The sequence below is a fragment of the Oncorhynchus masou genome, chromosome 30 (assembly GCF_036934945.1).
Source record: "Oncorhynchus masou masou isolate Uvic2021 chromosome 30, UVic_Omas_1.1, whole genome shotgun sequence".
NCBI classification, from domain to species: domain Eukaryota; kingdom Metazoa; phylum Chordata; class Actinopteri; order Salmoniformes; family Salmonidae; genus Oncorhynchus; species Oncorhynchus masou.
The window spans coordinates 42,836,971-42,858,274 of record NC_088241.1 but is presented as its reverse complement, the minus strand read 5'-3'; the positions used below and the strand labels follow the sequence as shown (position 1 = coordinate 42,858,274).

Sequence of the window (21,304 nt, the reverse complement as noted above, 5' to 3'; positions counted from 1 at the left end):
TGATCCGTGTTAAGGAAAGAATGAATGGGGCCGTGTATCGTGAGATTTTGAGTGAAAAACTCCTTCCATCAGCAAGGGCATTGAAGATGAAACGTGGCTGGGTCTTTCAGCATGACAATGATCCCAAACACACCGCCCGGGCAACGAAGGAGTGGCTTCGTAAGAAGCATTTCAAGGTCCTGGAGTAGCCTAGCCAGTCTCCAGATCTCAACCCCATAGAAAATCTTTGGAGGGAGTTGAAAGTCCGTGTTGCCCAGCAACAGCCCCAAAACATCACTGCTCTAGAGGAGATCTGCATGGAGGAATGGGCCAAAATACCAGCAACAGTGTGTGAAAACCTTGTGAAGACTTACAGAAAACGTTTGAGCTCTGTCATTGGCAACAAAGGGTATATAACAAAGCATTGAGAGAAACTTTTGTTTTTGACCAAATACTTATTTTCCACCATAATTTACAAATAAATTCATTAAAAATCCTACAATGTGATCTTCTGGATTTTTTTACTCATTTTGTCTGTCATAGTTGAAGTGTACCTATGATGAAAATTACAGGCCTCTCATCTTTTTAAGTGGGAGACCTTGCACAATTGGTGGCTGACTAAATACTTTTTTGCCCCACTGTATGTGTCTCTAATATTGTCATACATTTGGCAGGAGGTTAGGAAGTGCAGCTCAGTTTCTACCTCATGTTGTGGGCAGTGTACACACAGCCTGTCTTATCTTGAGAGCCAGGCCTGCCTACGGTCGGCCTTTCTCAATTGCAAGGCGATGCTCACTGAGTCTGTACACAGTCAAAGCTTTCCTTAAGTTTGGGTCAGTCAATGTGGTCAGATATTCTGCCACTGTGTACTCTCTATTTAGGGCCAAATAGCATTCTAGTTTACTCTTTTTTTTGTTAATTATTTCTAATGTGTCAAGTAATTATCTTATTGTTTTCTCCTGATTTGGTTGGGTCAAATTGTGTTCTGTACTGGGGCTATTATGTGGGGTCTGTTTATTCTCTCTCTTTCATTCTCTCTCTCAGAGATTCCACCTCAGGGCAAACGTTGGTGTGAGTTATTTATCATATTATCTTTGCGTGCATTTCCCTTTCACACTGACTGCATCCCAAATAGCACCCTATCCCCTATATAGTGCACTACTTTTCAACTGAGCCCATTGGGCTCACTATGTAGGGAATATGGTGCCATTTGGAATACTCACTGTGTGGGGGATGGTGATCATCACAGGGTTTTGCCTCAGATCTATTAGTGAATAACACAGAATTTCCAGTAGCAGGTTTCTCTGTATCTCAGCCACTCATACAGCCATATTTGGTCATCATATGTCAGTGTTAGTCATAGTTAGCTGAGGTCAGGGAATACCTAGTTGATACCCACCCTCGCACTGTCACTGGTCCTGCCCACACACTGTTACCATGACATCAGCGAGATTGGAGCAGCATGCTTCCTGATAAGGAAATTGATCTCCGATGCTATCAAGGAACTGTTCTTCATACACAAAGTACCAGAAAACACAGAGACAGATACTGTAGTTGTGTAACAGAAACATTTGAGCATGTTGGATGGAGCCCACTCACATAGTAGTTGAAGGAAGAGATGTAGTGTATATAGTATGCAAACTTTATAATAACAATTTGCAATTCTTCAAAAACATTTCAGTGTAGGAACTAGTAACTACAGGTGTTTGTGTGTATGAGCTGACTGCCTGCGCTGTGACATGATCACACAGAGTGGAAGCTGACCAAAAATGAAAACCTCCCACTCACTCACCATAGAAACAGATAACTATACCTTCAATATGATGTCCCCCTTCCATTTTATCTAGTTATTCAACCATTAACATGACAAAAACACAGGTGTTGACTTTTTCATTTTATTCAGATGAATTATATGACATGTTATTCAGTAATTCAACTTCATATTGAGACAAAGTACCGTGTAAGAGACTGAAGTCCATTTACAAAATGCTACAGACTTTTATCTCATTAGAAAACCACAAATCCAATAGGTAAAATACATGTAAAAGATCATTGATTTCACATGTACTACACAGTGTAACTTGCATAGCAAGTACTCAAAATATAATATTCAGATTCCACAGGAACAAACAAAAAGTTCATTCAGACAATATGGTTTGTACAAACTGCAAATACATTGTCAGAAAACATATTGACACACAGAATGTCTCAATCATAAGACACATGCAGACATTTCTTTACACTGAAAAAAAAGGTTTTTAAATGGTTCTTCCTAAACTCTGAAGGTTCCTTGGGGAACTCTTTCTCGATAATGAACCTTTGAGTTAAATGTGGGGTTCTTAACGTGATGATTCTTCGGAATTCTAAAAGGTTTTTGAATTGTATTGAAGCCTGCAGATGTGTCCCTTTCATAGCAGACAGTAAATTGGCCAGTGTTAACTAGTGTTTGATTTTTCAGTGTAACATTTATAGTGTTGATTCAAGTTAAATTAACACTGTAGAGGTAAATGAACACTCAGTAGTGTAAAAGAACCCCATTGTTGGTGTTAATAACCAGAGTTGAACCAAAACCACACCCATCATTATCATATTTCCCAGCAGGCCCTAGTGCAGGTAGATTTTTTTTACATTGTTTTTGCATGCACATTGATTGATTCATAAATCCTATGCTACTCAAATATAAATAACATACATTTTTATAAACAAATCCAATCTGTTACTTGGACTTGTTGCACCCTTTGCTGAAATTGTTGTTCCAGTTTAGATGTTTAAGGTATGAGTATTTTAGTCACCCCAACCCTGGCAGTCATTTTGAAGGTAGGTTGTGGGTGAATAAAAATGTCAAACATTGAATATCCCCAGTCTGGCTGGATTCCAATAGGACTTACACACCACTTATAAAGCCAGCATATTGTGGCCTGTAAACTATGAGTTTCAGGCCACAACTAGGCACTCAAAAAAGGCCTTATGAAATATGTTTCTTTTTAAATAATTAGATTTTAATGACAACATATTCACTTAGGATTTCTCTTGGTGAAGCAACAAAACTAAACATGAGTGAATGCAACAAGGATGTCTTTATCACTAGCAAACAGTCATGGGTAGTACTTCTAACTCTAATATTCACTCGAAAGGCACCCTGGGAAATATGCAAATAAGGCTTAAAACCCTACACCGGTTTTGGATTTTAGTATGGTTGTTCAAAGAACCATCCCATTTATGGTTCTTTAAAGACCCTAACATGGTTCCCCTATGGCAACGCTCTCGAGAATGCCATTTGGTTCCAACTTGCACCTTTATTTTTAAGAGAACAAGAAACAAACTTGTAAAACATGCTAATATATCATGTATCTACAGAGCACATCACAAGATGTTGCTGATTCCACTGTTGACCAATGAAACCCAGAGTTACTGAGTAACACATCTCTTTCAACCAATGAGGCTCAGCACTGTTGAGAGATGGCAAACTAAGATAGCTACAGCGTCCATTTCACCTGCTCTACCCAACCCTCTGTCCTTCTGGTGACTCTTTCAAAACATATCAGACACACATTCACCATTGAGTCTTCATGAGTTCCAAACTCAACTTCCTGAGAGTCTCTGACCGATCAGTTCACCCATACCAAAATGTCCCCATGGGGATAATAAAGTCATTATCTTAGTACCAGGCTAAGGTTACAGTTATAGCTTTACCAGACCAATTTCTGTCAGAGGTCTTACTAAATGTGTCTTTGGGTTCAGGGTTAGCCATACTCTGTAGCAGGGGGGCCTCTTACTAGATTATAGTACCCAGTCATTGCCCCCAGGTCGATGTACAGTGATCCCTTCCTCCTCAGGTGGGCAGAGTCCTCAGGCTCAGAGTACAGAGACGATTCTGCAAAAAAAGGGAATAGTATTGTTATTGGTAACATAGGCTCTCATGAAGTTTCATACAGATGTTAGTGTGTACGTGTCACTTGAGGAAGTGCGTAGGCATTTTACCACAGCACAGTTAACATTTTAAGTCCCTGCCTACCTCTGGAGGGAATATGAGGAACAAAGTATATTTTAGGGAAGTACGATGATAGAGAACAGGAAGATATATAAGTCCCTACCCTGTGTGGTGTCAGGCTGCTGGCTGTGCTGCCTCAGAGGGTGGGAAGCCTCCACCAGGGCTGAGTCCAGGCTCCAGCAGCGTGGCTGCTCCTCCCTGGGAGGGTTGATGGCCTCGTCCCTCAGGAGCTCGGCTGCAGAGCTGCGCTGGGCAGGGTTCCTCTCCAGGGCTCGCTCCAGGAAGGACCTCATGGCACCACTGCAGTCCTCTGCTATGTCCTCCAGGGGAGGGGCCTGCTTGTGGATCTGAGGGGAGCCATGGAATTAGAATTGTAGTAAAGCCATCCTACCTCTGTGGTAGAACCATATAGATAATTAAGGTTTCACAGCTATTTTCATAGTTCTACACTAAAAAAAAATGCTGGGTTAAAAACAACAAAACTGCGCATCCAGTCTTCCGGTCTGACCCGCTGGGTCATTTCTCAATAACCCAGCATCGACAACCCAACACGGCTCTTTTTAAAGAAAACAACCCAACTAGGTCTGATGCAACAGTTTCACATATGAGTCTTCTATGGAAAGTGAGAATGCGATGTCAGGTTAGGCGAGACCTAGCCACCATCACTATAAGCATTTCTTGTCTTTTTAGTCATGGTGATGGCTAGGTAAGACTAAAAGCTATCCTGCAACTCATGCTATCTCTGGGCACAACTCCCCGGGTGTAAAACAAGTTTGATGTACAAGTAGGGTTGCAAAATTCCTTGAGCTTTCAATAAATTCCCTGGTTTTCCCGAAATCTTGAATCCTGGAATAAGATCGAATTGCTAAACAACCTGCTTGTGTCATGCTTATGTTTGCAATAGCCTAATATATTACAACAGACAAATAACTACATTTGTTCCAACTGTTTTGTGTACAGGCGGCAGGGGAGTCATGGAGTGACTGCACACTGAGCAGCAGCTGAAAGGACTTAGGCTATTGGATGCCGCAGAAGCAGAAATCTCAGTATTTTTAGCGACAGAAAGTCAGGTTCGGGAACTGCAGCCAATCCAAAAAAAGAAACGGGACCTCTTCAAATCAGGAATGTGATCATGAAAAACACTGTTAAAAGCAAAAGAGAACTATTGTACTGAGCCTGAAGGAGTATGCTGACAATGTGCCAGAAACAGATGCAGCATCCCAAATGGCAACTTATTCCCAACATAGTGCACTACTTTTGACCAGGGCCCCTAAGGCTCTGGTCAGAAGTAGTGCTCCATACAGGGAATTAGGGTGCCATTTGGGATGCAGGCAGTCACGTTAAGGTATCACATGATGTTTGAGAAATGATCTTGCAAGAATCTAGGCCTATGCCGTGGAAATCTAAACTGGGTGATGAAAACATCTGTCTGCTTCAAAGACTGGCTACAAGTGGGGGTTTCCCCTCCTTCAGCCCTGTCAGTGTAGCAAGAGGAAGGCCTGTATGTTCACCATTCACTCATCTATACACTTCATCCATCCACTTTCCATTGTCCCATTACTTAGTGGAATGACTATGCAGAAACAACTTCTGCCACACTACTTTATATATTTGTGCATTTATTGGAAGTGCATAAATCATCTAATAGTTGTTGTTTTTTACTTTCATGAGATGCTTACTATGTAGAGGTAGGATGGGTAGAGAGGGAGATAGGGAGAGTAGCACTTACTATGTAGAGGTAGGATGGGTAGGACCTGCGTGGGTATCTCCTGACCCAGGGCGGGCTGCCAGTTTGCATGTGGATAATGGTGGTTCCCAGACTGTAGATATCCGTCTTGGTGTTGTGTCCTCGACACAGAACCACCTCCGGGCTCATATACATCTGAGGAAGAAAACACAAGACCACAGTTACTCACAGGGTCAATGGTTACTCACAGGGTCAATGGCATAATGTACATTTTTGAAGAAGAAAATAGGTGTTTGGACAGTACCCAATATTTTTCTTCATCAAATGTAAAAAAATAAAAAAATAAATATGTAGTCATGTTGCCAGTGATAATCATAACAGTTATAAAATGAATAATACAGTGTCTCTATGACTATGTATTAATACAGGAACCCTAAGAGCAGCTGGGCTGGTGTTAGGCTCGGAACTGCACTGTGTACGGTCTGTGAAATAGTAAACATCAGACCAGAGTCCATCTCTCAACTGGAATTTCCAGCCTTCCCCCATGTTAGCTAATGTCAGCCTAGTCTCAGCAGCTCCACTCTGTTGGCTAGCTATCTCCCTCCCTGTTATTAATGCTGGGTGTCTGTCTCTCTGCCCTGGGACTTTCCCACTCAGCCATCAGGGGTATAGGTCACCACAGAGGGGAGGAGAGGATTGAGGAGAGGATTAGGAAGAGGACGATGAGCAGAGGGAGGGTCGTGAGAAAGAACAGAGTGAATGCCTCCTCCAAGATTTTCCCAACTGAATAAGGATGTAAATTTGAATCTGAAAATGCTAGTGTTCAAAGGCTTTCAACCTACTGTATTATTACTGATAAACAATATCAATGAGACAACTCTGAAGCCTATGCATTGCACACAAAACCTATAGTCCACCTATAAACCTATACGATATCTCTTCGTGTTGGATGTGATTCCCCTGCACCATTTCCTTTGTTATGCGACACTGTGAGACAAACACTGACACGTCTACTAACTAAAGAATTTTCAGAATACCCTGAGGCATCGCTTGATCTCAATCTTGAACAGAAAAACTGCCGCTTTCCCTTCTAGTAAACACACCTATTGAACTTCTCACGAAGTAAGAATTTGCTCTTGTTGTTGTCATGTCATAGGTCACCAGGAAGTAAACTGAAATCCCCCCCCCCAAAAAATGAATTGACTGAATTGAAAATTAATTGACCCTAACCCTGTATGTCATGTCGTAGGCCTGAGAATGTCTTTTGTGTTATGTCATAAGCCTAAGAGTGTCTTTTGTTGTTATGTCATAGGCTTGAGAGTGTCTTTTGTCGTTATGTCATAGCCGGAGAGTGTTGAAGAGAGCAGAGTCACTTACCTCTGTGCCGCGCAGGTCCCTAGGGGTGTACAACTCCTCTGTCATCTGTACCGTCAGGCCAAAGTCCACCAGCACCGCTTTGTCTGACATCAGAACAATGTTGCTGGCTGAATAGAGAAAGGGGGGAGAGAGGGTGAGTGAGGTTCACCAAAAAAGCTGTGCAGCTCAGCCATGTCAAAGCTAAAGAACATGTGCTGCAAGATACAGTATAATCTCAGAGCCTAATATAGTGTGTGCTAACATGCTACTCTGTTAAATGTTTGTCACAAGGTCAACATTTCTTCTATCATTTGCTGAAATTGCTCTTGACATACAGTATGTGTGATAGGAACTGTATGTACATTTAAGGAAGTGAGAAGTATCAACATTTGCACTGATGTGAAGTTAAAGTTCACACAGAGCAAGCTATGAGGCAGGGCGAGTCTCTGAATGGCTTTTGACTGCGCTTAAAGAAAAAGGGAACTAAAGCGTTTAAACGTCCTTACTGGAGTCAAACAAACATCTTTCAGGGTTTTAGCACAGAATTTGACAGTTATAATTAATAAGCAGGCTTTTCCCAAATCTCCTCTCCCTCCTTGCCCCCCTGATCCCTTACCTCACTGAGGTAACATTACATATTGTGTGTCCCAAATAGCACCCTATTCCCGATATAGTGCACTTCTGTTGACCAAAGTCCTATGGGCACTACATAGGGTACTTCATAGGGAATAGGGTGCCATGTGGGATGTAGCCTTTGACTGGAGGACAGGAAGAGCACAAGACCACAGTGAAATGTCAGAAAGTAATAACTCACTGGTTTCTTCTAAGAAGCCCTACAGTCAATCCTGCTGCAGGGAAGGAGGGAGGGTCTGACTGGAATTTCCAGATTCTACATATAGTGCATTTAGTCTTTAGTCAAGCCCTGATTGACTGACTGAACAATAATAGACTAGTCCACAGGTCTTTGTTTAAAGTTCATTGCAATACATTAACCCCTATAGATAGTATAACTTTTACTAGGGAACACCCAACATTATAAAGTTAACGTTAATACAATACATTTACTGGAGGAGAGGGTATCGCTCGCTGAGTTTAAAGCTCTGCTGCTGACCATTGTAATTGTTTTTAATTTACAGTATTGTGCTCGTGTCTTATGTACACGCTGACTACTTCCTGCGGACCTCTCGCCAGGTCCCACTCAAAAAGGGGGTTTCGAACCTCAAAGGTCTTTTCATGGTTAAATTAAGGTTAAATAAAAATGCATTTATCAACACAGTTTTGACTGATGTTAGCTGTAGCGCCACAGAGCTTTGAATACTGTGTTGTGATTGACTTTAGCTCACTACAATCTTGGAAGCAAATCTCACGTGCGACGGACAGCGCTGCGCTACTCCACTGTTGGCTCACTGCCACCTGCCTGCAGCCCTAGCCTTGCTATCTATTCTATCTCGCTCTAAAATCCTGTGTTTCAGCAACTTCAGTAGCTAGCAAATCAGATACTGGGTTTGTCCCCAAATGGCTCCCTATTCCCTATATAGTGCACTACTTTTGACCAGGTTAAAGGTAGTGCACTAAATAGGGGGTAGGGTGCCATTTGGGACAACGCCTATAAAAAACCCTGTTAGCTACCTGTGTGACCTGAACACCGTCAGCAACACCACAGCTTCATCCTGCCTTCTTACAAGGCTCACGTGGTTTCTTTAGTTCTCTGTGGTTGAGTTTCCTATGAAGCCGTTGGTTCAAGGTGCAGTTTACTCTAAAGTCCTATCTTGGTTACATTTGACATTAAGTGGATAGTGACAGTAACAGCCCACTGGGCACACCATGTCATTTCAATGTGGAGCATTGGGCAGTATTGGTTACATACGTTGATCAATGAGATTTTAACCTATTTTCCCAATATGTTATCACCATGCTTTCAACCATGTAAAAGCCCAACCAAATTCCAATAGAAAATCACTGTCTGGTTTTTGGTTTAGTTGTCACCTAAACTGCACTTTCAACCATTTAAAAGCACACCAAAGTTCAAATGGTATACAATGTCAGATATTTTGTTTATACAACAACTTAATGTGTCATCACTGCTTCATCTAATAGCACAACCAAATGAACTGGAATGCAGCTAGTTGAGATTACATTAAAGTACATTGTGCAAGTGATCAATGCCATTTGGGAATCTGTGCGGATTATTAAAGCGATTGTTTCAATTTCCAAAGACCTTCAACACTGAACATGCACGCTTTCCACGATTATATAAAAATGCATTTGTAACACTAACTTCAAAATGTGGTCATGGATGCGTTACTCATTTTAAAGTTGAATGTTACATTAGTTTGTAAGATAGACTTAACTTTAGGCTATTTACTATCTTACAAAAGTAATATTGAATTGTGTTTGGTTGACAATGCAATCAAGCACAATTCTACTGCTTGGATCCCTCTGATCCACTGGCTTAATCCTATTCTTTAACTTTTATTTTTGGTTGAGCTGGAGATGTGAATCCAACATGTAATTTGTTAATTTGTCGACAGTTAATAGGCTATTTACTGTATTGCAAAAGTGATATTGAATTGTGTTTGGTTGTTAACGCAACCAAATATAAACTTTTGAAGGAGATCGCTCCATCTTTGCCAGTGAGTCTTGCTTTATTCCAGTTTTTCTACAAATTAATAATTGACAATGTCGGATTCACGTCTCCATTTTGACCAAAAATCTAGGTGAAAGAATAGGACTAAATCAAATCAAACTTTAAATTCTTTAACTTCCATTTTTGGTTGAGATGGAGACATGAATCCAACATATGTTATTACCTGTATGTTCCACTTCAAATCCTAGGCCTACAAGGGCTGAATTTAAACAATATCTGTTGATGACTGCTCAAATGCCATATAGGCCTAAATAGCATCATTGAGGATATATGATTCATAAAGTATGGTTACATTTCATTTGCTCTGTTGAACCTAATGTTTGGAATTCATTTGATAGTTCCAGTGAATCTATTAAGTGTAGATTTCTCCACAACAATTCTCACGATAGCACATTGGTGATAGTCCGTGACAAATATCAAAGCTAAACTGGGATTGGTTAAAACCCTGGATGGGAGACAGAAATAAAAACTGCTGTAGATAGATGACTCTCCCGTAGGAGGTGCAGCCCAGCCTACAGTTTTTTCTTCTAGTGGATATTGCGTTGAAGATCTGACATTGTTTCAAAGGTACAAATTCAACATATCTTATACAAGGTTTGTCTCTGTTGAAAAATGGTTACTGTGATGGCATAATCCTGTGGATGAAATGTTCCCCTCAAAATAAAAAAATCCAACGTATTTTCCATGTAGATTCCATGTCATAATATACTGACAAATTATGTTGAAACAACGTTGATTTAACCAGCTTGGGCCCAGTGGAGGCCACACATATACTACTAGTGTGCATGTGTGTGTTTTGGACACATACCTGGGTTCCATTTTTGATGTGTTTGGGGCTAGAATTTGAGAAAAACTGAGTTTCTAAACTGTGGTAAAAGCAGAGGCTATAGGCCTATAACTTGCTCTAACTCTAATGCTTACTAATTGAGTGTACTAATGTGCATTTTTTTTAACGTTTGTTTTGGGCACTTTCCACTCACGTTTGATGTCGTGGTGGATGACATTGTGAGAGTGCAGATACTCCAGGCCCCTGAGGACCTGCTGGGTGACCCAGATGATCTCAAACTCCCTCATGGGTCCACAGCTGTCCAGTTTCTCCAGAACCGAGCCTCCCTCTCCAGCCTCCATGAACAGATGGATGTTCTGGTCCCAGAGGAGAGCACCGTAGAGCTCTGCAATGTTCTCGTGGCGGAACCGGGCCTGGATCTCCACATCGGCTGGTTTGAAATGCTCCATGGGGATCTAGTAGTATGAATAGAACCATTTAAGGCATAAATAACATTCTATAGACATTATATTTAAAAAGAGATTTTGACATGTACAGTAAAATATGTCTATTATGCAAAGTATCTACAAAGTCTGTAGTATGTAAACGTTCCACTGACTATGGTGTTACGGATACCAGTATCCTGTGTGTGTATCCTGTGTGTGTGTGTCTCCTGTGTTCTTTTCTCTCACAGGTGAAAATCATCACTCCCCAATCAGTCACCATTCCAATCATCAATCAGAAGACACACCTCCTCCTGTTTCCTACCCTATCACAGTTCCTCTCCCTTGGTTTAAAAACCCTGTCAGTTGTTTGCTCTCGAGCTCAATCTCTCTGTAAATGCCCTGTCTGTAGGTCTCTGTGGTTCACTCTCTCGTTGTGTAGTAACCTCTCTTTTGTTTAAGCACCTCCATAGCACTTTGCCCTCACCTGTGAGTATTGTTTTGGTTATGGTGTTTGTTTGTTTGCTGGTGGGAAAAGGGGAAACCAAGACAAGTCGCCCATGGGCATACACTACCCGTAGGTAGACTTTGTTAAATACACTAGTTAGAACTGGGCGGACCACCCACTGTATTTTTGGTTAGTTAGTTAGCTGTTGTTAAAGTAGGCTAGTCTAGCTTAGGGGTGTTTTTGAATACTTATTGTTTCTTTCCTTGGGTCCAGCTCAGCCCCTTTTCCTGCTCCCCCCCATTACCGTGTGTTTTCAAATAAACCTTGAGTTTGACGGTAGATTTCAGTTGTCCTGGTTATTTCGTTCACACTTTTACTTTGTCACTATTATAAATTGCATGAGTTATGTTACAGGTCTCATTACCATCCCCCCCTAGATTGTCGGGCCAAAAGGGATTCGTAACAATGGAATTGCCAGACCAGGAAGCCACTCCCATCGTGTGTAACTATTTGTGGGCAGAAATAATATAAATGCCATATCTTCTTCTACCCCAGGTGAAGTACCATTGTGATTAGAGTGCCTGCCTCAGATTGGAAAATTGGGAGTTCAAACCTTGGCCGGGTCATAACAAAGACTGTAAAAATGGGACCTGATGCGTCTCTGCTTGACACTCAGCACTAAGGAGATAGATTGGGGGTTAGGCCCTGCGATAGACTAGCATGGGGGGGTTTCCTGTGGGGTAACCAGACAAATACTTTCAGTTTCTATCTGTCTGCAATACTGGCTTTTGAGATGTCGCAGATAAATATTTTTCTCTTTCTACAGTACATAGTGTTCCTCTTTCTAGATGTTCTGTTGCAGCTTTCAAAGTTTTTGGGTGCAAAGACCTGACTGACTTCACATGTGACATTCTGCTTTTATTTTGGCCTAATAAATTAGTTTCTATTGCTTTGAAAACAAAACTTCCTGCCAGAAATCAATCTTGGCACAGAGATCGGCCAGCAGCAGTTTAGAGAAATCCACTCTGCAAACATGCCAGACATTCCTGCACGCGGACTCATTGACTCACCCGTTTACATGCCATTCGCTTCCTGGTAACGGTATCCTGAGCCAAGTGGACTTTCCCAAATGAGCCCTTCGGAACATGGCCGCCGGAGCCTGGAGTCTTGTAGGTCCACATCCATGGAAACAGAAGTACATCCAAATCGATGCGATAGCGTCCCTTCTTCAGCACCATGTGTTTCTGCACAGAAGTAGTGAAATACAGTGTGAAAGGTGCTGCTGAACCAGTAAAGGCTTTAAATAACCCTACAGACAGATTGTCTATACTTGACCACAAACATACACGCAGACAAACAGACGGACTGATTGACTAACAGACAGTTTCAACCACACTTATACACACAATGCCACTTCTAAGATTTCATTGTCCTTTGCATATGACTGACAAACTTTGATACACTGTATATACAAAAGTATGTGGACACCCCTTCACATTAGTGGATTTGGCTATTTCAGCTACACCCATTGCTGACAGATGTATAAAATCTAGCACACAGCCACACAATCTCAATAGACAAACATTGGCAGTAGAAGGGCCTTACTGAAGAGCTCAGAGACTTTCAACGTTGCACCATCATAGGATGCCCCCTTTCCAATAAGCCAGTTCATGGAATTTCAAACCCTGCTCGAGCTGCCCCGCTCAACTGTGAGTGCTGTTGTGAAGTGGAAACATCTAGGAGCAACAACTGCTCAGCCACACAAGCTCACAGAACGGGACTAGGCCACACAAGCTCATAGAACGGGACTAGGCCACACAAGCTCACAGAACGGGACTAGGCCACACAAGCTCATAGAACGGGACTAGGCCACACAAGCTCACAGAACGGGACTAGGCCACACAAGCTCACAGAACGGGACTAGGCCACACAAGCTCACAGAACGGGACTAGGCCACACAAGCTCATAGAACGGGACTAGGCCACACAAGCTCACAGACCGGGACTAGGCCACACAAGCTCACAGACCGGGACTAGGCCACACAAGCTCATAGAACGGGACTAGGCCACACAAGCTCACAGAACGGGACTGCCGAGTGCTGAAGCGCAGTGCGCAAAAATAGTCTGTCCCTGGTTGCAACACTCACTACCAAGTTCCAAACTGCCTCTGGAAGCAACGTCAGCACAATAACTGTTTGACAGGAGCTTCATGAAATGGGCTTCCATGCCAGAGCAACCACCATGCGCAATGCCAAGTGTTTTCTGAAGTGGTGTAAATTTTGCCGCCATTGGACTCTGGAGAGGTGGAAATGTGTTCTCTGGAGTGATGAATCACGCTTCACCAGCTGGCAGTCCGATGGAATAATCTGGGTTTGGCGGATGCCAGGAGAACGATATCTGCCCGAATGTATAATTCCAACTGTAAAGTTTGGTGGAGGAGGAATAATGGTCTGGGGTTGTTTTTCATTGTTTGGGCTAGGCCCATTAGTTCCAGTGAAGGATAATCTTAATGCTACAGAATACAATTACATTATCTAGATGATTCTGTGCTTCCAACTTTGTGGCAACAGTTTGGGGATGGCCTTTTCCTGTTTCAACATGACAATGCACCCGTGCACAAAGCGAATGTCAACACAGAAATGGTTTGTCGAGATCGGTGTGGAAGAACTTGACTGGCCTGCACAGAGCCCTGACCTCAACCCCATTGAACACCTATGGGATGAATTGGAACGCCAACTGCAAGCCAGACCTAATCGCCCAACACCAGCACCCAACCTCATTAATGCTCTTGTGCCTGAAAGGAAGCCCGTCCCCGCAGCAATGTTCCAACGTTTTGGATTGAGATGTCCACATACTGTACACCACATGACCAAAAATATCTAATGAGACCTTTGTGGGGACAGATACAAAAAAAAAAAACACTAGTGTCCTGAAGTCTCACCTTGTTCAGTAACACACCCATCTCCTCGGGCTGGTGCTGCAGTGATTCTGGTGGCATGTTAGAGATCAGGTTGACGAAGGAGAGCAAGTCCGACACCGTCCCGTACTGGACCATACCACCACCGTTCCCCTGCTGTGTGCCCTGGGTCCCTCCCGTCACCCCTGTCACTTCGTCCCCCGAATCATCCACAGTCTCCTCGTTCTCATCCAGATCCTCATGAGAGAGACCTTCTTCACACAATGCCCCAGCCTCTTCCTCCTCGGTGTGATAGAGATTCTCAACAGCGCCAATGATATCCTCTATGTTCATGTGAGCCAGCAGGAGTTCTATTCCAGCATTGGCATATTTGTAATCCATTTTGATATTCTAGCTTCTGCTGAGTTCTGAAATGGAACGGTGATGATTCATTAGGCAACTGAAATTCCAATATGGGCTGGAAAATAATGACATATAATTTATAGATTGCAAATTGACCGCAAGAAGCCCAAACAGATATATCGGACTAAAACATTTCAAACCTTGTATACAATCACATACCTCTCTATTATGCGTGGGAATAATGTTGAACAGATTTCTTAAATTAAAACCACTTGTAGATTATTTGCTCGTGTTTTTTTAGAAAACTTGGGTGGCTAATAAAATCACTCGCGGACCTACCCTGCTGGAGGTTATCGCTAAGTGAAGAAGAAATGTACTCGAGTGTAGACTACGTCAACCAATTGCCCTCCCAACACTGCAACACTGAACACTCAACATAACTAAAGTCACTAACAAATGGCAAATATAAACGGACCATTATTTGTTTGAAATAGCGTAATAACGATGTGCTTACCTGATTCTTTGTAATAAATAACGTAGGGTAGGATCCCCTCCGAATGCGCTACTCCATTCTTGCGTCCGACTGCTGTCAACTCTAACGCGCACTAAAGAGCCTACCGACTGTAATTCCCACTCACGAGCTAGGAAGTATAAGAGGAAGTCCTTATCAGTCTCTGTGTTTAGGTGGTATTGTGTAAATAAAAACATAAGCCGAAAGTGGTGTCTTGAAACCTTAGTGTATTCCTCTGTAGTTTCGTTTTTCTTTTCATAGTCTTGGATTTCCCCCTAATATTTGATTTCTGTAGGCAAAGGGATTCATCAGATTCTATGGGATAGTTCGGTATTTTCACTACTCCAACAATTCTGCCTGTGCTTCGATACAAATATTTCGCAATGTGCCCTGTTGTATATGTGAGAAGTGACTATATAGTGACAGCATGATTTAAAAAAAGTGTCATCATGAGACTATTTGCAGGTTAAATAACTGAGGGCCCATACCATACACTCGTTTCAATCAATTGATCACTTTGGTCTTGCAAATATAGGAAAAACGCAAAACTCATGTTTGACGCTGATTGAGCTTTGATTTTTGTCAGGTTTCGGATGCCATAGAACATACAGCACACGCATGCGCTTTCACGGCAGTCTCAGTGCAGCGATGGCGTCTTCCATTGCGATGTGCAGGTTGCATTTGAGGGGCAGCCTCTCTAAATGCTTTAAAAAAGTAGATTCATGTTTTCAAAGAAAGTTCGGAACGAGTACTGCTGCTACGAAGACCGATGCACCCAATAAGAAATATAAAATCGGTAGGTTTCTCATCCACCGACAACACACACAACAGGGCTGTAACCGCATGACTTGTAACGTTAGATTGCTGACGCTGCTACCTAGCCAAATGTGGCCGACCGACCGGATCAAATAGGTCTTATGTAGCAACATTTGCATTTATTTATCTGTTTACATTGGATAAAGTAGAGACTCAGAGTTCCAGAAAGTTATATCATCATTTTTGAGGAACAATGGTTAAGTAATTCTGCTTTGAAAGTTGATAAACTTCTCACTTTTGAGAACGGCCTTTGAATGTTTTGGTAGCGACTGGAGAGCTCTTCTTTGCCTACACCCATTCAGCATCGTTCACACCCTCTTAAGCTTTAGCCCCACCCATCTCGTTTCGATCTTGGATCGTTCAGAACCACGCTCAGGCCGATGATTTGTTTACCACTGATTTCAAAACTAGATCCTCCAGAAAGTGGAGATCAACACTTATGCAGCTCCACTACACCATGCATTAAAAAAAAGACACGTTCACCAGGATTACCAACACAGACTGGCCAGCTCAAATAGACAGAAGCCTTCTATATGGCAGACCAATCTGAACTTCTCTCTTCACATGTCCAACCCACTCATTATCTCAGCTAATCATGGCGAGTGGGAAGGAAGCTGGCTTTTTCTGTGGCTTAACCAACTAGGCTCGTAATTTAACAATTGTATTTGTATTTACAGATGGCATACACGTTTGTTATTAAGGCACATAAAAGTTCACATTTTCCCAGAAGGCATTTCTGGCAAAAAATACTATTCAAGATTCCATTCAAATGGCTTTCCTGTGAAAGTAGTGGCAAGCGACACACGCCTGGTTTCCTGAAACGAGTCTCATGTCTATTAATTATAGTGAGGTGCAAGTTCTCCATAGAGTATCAATGGATAACTGCTTATCTCCAGCACAAACTCCCTTCCACTTGTCAGGTCATGTAGCTAAAGCCATTGTCTCTTGCATGAAATCGACTAGGCCAATAAGCCTAACGTTAAACCAAGGACCTTAGCTACATGTTCTGTTTTGAGGCGAATTGGTTCTGGCAGCCAAATAAGCTATTTGAACGTGAATGGATTCTCAATTGCGGTACAGTTCTAGAAAAATAAAGCCCTCTACTTTCATATCACAATATACACTTACTCTACAACACAGGAGGTTGGTGGCACCTTAATTGGGGATGGCTGGAGCGGAATGACATCAAATGCAGTGCATTCGGAGAGTATTCGGACCCCTGGACTTTTATTACATTTTGTTACGTTACAGCCTTATTCTGAAATGGATTAAATAGTGTTTTCCATCATCAATCTACACACACTACCCCATAATGATAAAGCAAAAACTGTTTTTGGGGGGCAAATTTATTAAAAAATAAACATCACATTTACATAATTATTCAGACCCTTTACTCAGTATTTTGTTGAAGCACCAATGGCAGCGATTACAGCCTCATCTTCTTGGGTATGATGCTACAAGCTTGGCACACCTGTATTTGGGGAGTTTCTGCCATTCTTCTCTGCATTATTGCACAGCTATTTTCAGGTCTCCAGATATGTTCCATCGGGTTCAAGTCCGGGCTCTGGCTGGGCTCCTCATGGACATTCAGAGACTTGTCCAAACCACTCCTGCATTGTTTTGGTTGTGTGCTTAGGGTCGTTGTCCTGTTGGAAGGTGAATCTTGCCCCAGTCTGAGGTCCTGCGCAGATTTTAATCAATGATCTCTGTACTTTGCTCCTTTCATCTTTCCCTCAATGCTGACAAGTCTCCCTGCCGCTGAAAAATATACCCACAGTATGATGCTGCCACCACCCTGCTTCACCTTAGGGATAGCGCCAGGTTTCCTCAAGACATGATGCTTGGCATTCAGGCCAAAGATTTTAATCTCGGTTTCAAACTAGAGAATCTTCTTCCTGATGGTCTGAGAGTCCTTTTGGTGGCTTTTGGCAAACTCCAAGTGGGCTGTCATGTGCCTTTTACTGAGGAGTGGCTTCTGTCTGGCCACTACCATAAAGGCCTGATTGGTAGAGTGCTGCAGAGATGATTGTTCTTCTGGAAGGTGCTCCCATCTCCACAGAGGAACTCTGGATATCTGTCAGAGTGACCACTCCCTGACCAAGGCCATTCCCCCGCCAGGCAGCCAGCTCCAGGAAGAGTTTTGGTGGTTCCAAACATCTTCCATTTAAGAATGATGGAGGCCACTGTGTTCTTGGGGACCTTCAATGCAGCAGAAATGTTTTGGTACCCTTCCTCAGATCTGTGCCTCGACACAATCCTGTCTCAGAGCTCTACGGCTTGGTTTTTGCTCTGACATGCACTGTCAACAGTGGGACCTTATATAGACCGGTGTGTGCCTTTCCAAATAATGTCCTATCAATTGAATTTACCACAGGTGGACTCCAATCAAGTTGTAGAAACATCTCAATGATGATCAATGGAAACAGGATGCACCTGAGCTCAATTTTGAGGATGTGAATACTGACAGTACCAGCCAAAAATGTGGACACACCTACTCATTCAAGTGTTTTTGTTTATTTCTACTATTTTCTACTTTGTAGAATAATAGTGAAGACATCAAAACAATGAAAGAACACACATGGAATCATATAGTAACCAAATATCAAAATATATTTTATACTTGAGATTCTTCAAAGTAGCCACCCTTTGCCTTGACAGCTTTGCACACTGTTGGCATTCTCTCAACCAGCTTCACCTGGAATGATTTTCCAACCGTCTTGAAGGAGTTCTCAAATATGCTGAGCACTTGTTGGCTGCTTTTCCTTCACTCTGCGGACCAACTCATCCCAAACCATCTCAATTGGGTTGATGTCGGTGATTGTCGAGGCCAGGTCATCTGATGCAACACTCATCACTCTTCTTGGTTATATAGCCCCTACACAAGCTGGAGGCGTGTTTGTTCATTTTCCTTTTGAAAAACAATTGTCCCACAAAGCGCAAACCAAATGGGATGGCGTATCGCTGCAGAATGCTGTGGTAGCCATGGTGGTTAAGTGTGCTTTGAATTCTAAATAAATTACAGACAGTGTCACCAGTAAAGCACCCCCACACCATCAAACCTCCTCCTCCATGCTTCACGGTGGGAACCACACATGCAGCATGCAGATATCATTACTTTCACCTACTCTGCATCTCACTAAGACATGGTTTTCAGAACCAATAATCTGGCTGTCCTCATGAAAACCAGTTTCATCATAGCGCCTGATGGGTTTTTGCAACGGCACTTTCAAAGTTCTTAATTTTCCGGATTGACTGACCTTCATGTCTTAAAGTAATGATTGACAGTCATTTCTCTTTGTTTATTTGAGCTGTTTTTGCCATAATATGGACTTGGTCTTTTACCAAATAGGGCTGTCTTCTTTATACCACCCCTACCTTGTCACAACACAACTGATTGGCTCAAACTTATTAAGAAGAAAATAAATTCCACAAATGAACTTTTAATAAGGCACACCTGTTAATTGAAATGCATTCCAGGTGACTACCTCATGAAGCTGGTTAAGAGGTTAAGAGAATGCCAAGAGTGTGCAAAGCTGTCATCAGGGCAAAGGGTGGCTACTTTGAAGAATCTCATATAAAATATATTTTGATTTGTTTAAAACTTTTTTTGATTGCTACATTATTCCATATGTGTTATTTCATAGTTTTGATGTTATCACTATTATTCTACAATGTAGAAAATAGTCAAAATAAAGAAAAATCCTTGAATGAGTAGGTGTGTCAACTTTTGACTGGTACTGTATGTAAACATGCTATTTCAGTTTTTTTTTATACATTTGCAAAAATGTCTAAAAGCCTATTTTTGCTTTGTCATTATGGGGTATTGTTTGTAGATTGATGAGGAACAAAATGAATTGAGTCCATTTCAGATGAAGGCCATTCCATTTTCTCCATTCCAGCTATTATTATGAGCTGTCCTCCCCTCCGCAGCCTCCTCTGCTGTACAATGTTTTAACCTATTTTAACAGTTGCAGCCGGCAGGATTTTTTTAGTGACAAAATGTTTGTGCCGCGCCTGGCTTGGGTTTAGGTCAGGGATGGGTAACTTTGAGGTAGGGGCCGCAAAAAATCTCAGTGAACCTGTCCTGAACTTAGTCACTGTTACTCAACCTTGCACCTTAGAGGCTGCTGCCCTATGTAAATGGAACACTGGTCACTAATGGAACCCTGGACACTTTAATAATGTTTCCGTATTGTTTTACTAATTTCATATGTGTCATATTGTATTCTAGTCAAGGCCATCCTATTCAACTATTGCTGTCCATATACTATTCTATCCTACAGATATACTACGTAGTCTATCCACAAAGTCTATACATCCCATATCATATATATATTCATATTCCGGACCCCGACATTGCTCGTCCTAATTTTTCTATATTTCTTAATTCCATTATTTAACTTTTTAGATTTGTGTGTATTGTTAGATATTACTGCACTGTTGGAGCTAGGAACTCAAGCATTTTGCTACACCTGCAATAACATGTGCTAAATATGTGTGTGCAGCCAATAAAATTTGATAAGGAAATCAGTCAATTGAAATAAATTCATTAGGCCCTAATCTATAGATCTATTTTGACATGACTGGGAATACAGATAGCTTTTAAACTTTTCTTTAAAGGTTGGGGCGTGGATCAGAGAACCTTTCAGTATCTGGTGTGACCATCATCTGCCTTATACAGTGTGACACATCTCCTTCGCATAGAGTTGATCAGGATGTTGATTGTGGCCTATGGAATGTTGTCCCCCTCTTCAATGTCTGTGAGACGTTACTGGATATTGGCGGGAACTGAAACAATGCTGTTGTACGTGCTGATCCAGAGCATCCCAAACATGCTAAATGAGTGACATGTCTGGTGAGTATGCAGGCCATGGAAGAACTGGGACATGTTCAGCTTCCAGGAATTGTGTACGGATCTTTGCGACATGGGGCCGTGCATTATCATGCTGAAACATGAGGTTATGGCAGCGGATGAATGGCACGACAATGGGCCTCAGCATCTCATCACGCTTCTCTGTGCATTCAAATTGCCATCGATAAAATGCAATTGTGTTTGTTGTCAGTAGCTTATATCTAGCCCATATCAATACACCGCCACCACCATGGGGCATTTCGGTACCTAATGGCAGTCAGACTACCTCTGGCGAGCACATGGAGGGCTGTGCGGCCCCCCCAAAGAAATGCCACCCCACACCATGACTGACCCACCGCCAAACCGGTCATGCTGGAGAATGTTGCAGGCAGCAGCACGTTCTCCGCAGAGTCTCCAGACTGTCACGTCTGTCACATGTGCTCAGTGTGAACCTGCTTTCATCTGTGAAGAGCACAGGGCGCCAGTGGTCGAATTTGCCAATCTTGGTGTTCTCTGGCAAATGCCAAACGTCCTGCACGGTATTGGGCTG

At 42.3% G+C, this 21,304-nt stretch overlaps 2 protein-coding genes across 3 annotated transcripts in view; one reads left to right on the top strand and one right to left on the bottom strand.

The window, feature by feature from the left end:
• Nucleotides 1-1,860: 1,860 nt before the first annotated feature.
• LOC135522633 (mitogen-activated protein kinase kinase kinase 8-like) lies at nt 1,861-15,236 on the bottom strand. Of its 2 annotated transcripts, none has more exons than XM_064949079.1 (8): nt 15,090-15,236; nt 14,258-14,690; nt 12,388-12,561; nt 10,641-10,902; nt 7,035-7,141; nt 5,700-5,852; nt 4,074-4,317; nt 1,861-3,853 (listed from the first exon to the last, which is right to left on the bottom strand). In XM_064949079.1, exons 2-8 carry the CDS (start codon nt 14,612-14,614, stop codon nt 3,723-3,725), a joined length of 1,428 nt encoding a protein of 475 aa, XP_064805151.1. In that variant the 5' UTR covers nt 14,615-14,690; nt 15,090-15,236; the 3' UTR covers nt 1,861-3,722. The 2 variants fall into 2 exon arrangements, with proteins under 2 accessions (XP_064805151.1, XP_064805150.1); XM_064949078.1 differs by having other exon boundaries at nt 14,258-14,640; nt 15,090-15,234.
• Nucleotides 15,237-15,703: 467 nt separating this feature from the next.
• mtpap (mitochondrial poly(A) polymerase) overlaps nt 15,704-21,304 on the top strand; it is a 43,270-nt gene continuing 37,669 nt past the window's right edge. Inside the window, exon 1 of the mRNA XM_064949076.1 lies at nt 15,704-15,882. Coding sequence (XP_064805148.1) covers nt 15,705-15,882 — 178 coding nt within the window. The 5' untranslated portion in view covers nt 15,704. The remainder of the gene's footprint in view (nt 15,883-21,304) is intronic.

Coding starts and splice junctions, on each gene's coding strand:
- LOC135522633 (XM_064949079.1), bottom strand. CDS start 14,614: ATGGATTACAAATATGCCAATGCTGGAATAGAACTCCTGCTGGCTCAC. Junction 7,142..10,640: donor CATCCACCACGACATCAAAC/GTGAGTGGAAAG, acceptor TTCTCTATTCAG/CCAGCAACATTGTTCTGATG. Junction 5,853..7,034: donor GGGACCTGCGCGGCACAGAG/GTAAGTGACTCT, acceptor TTTCTTCCTCAG/ATGTATATGAGCCCGGAGGT.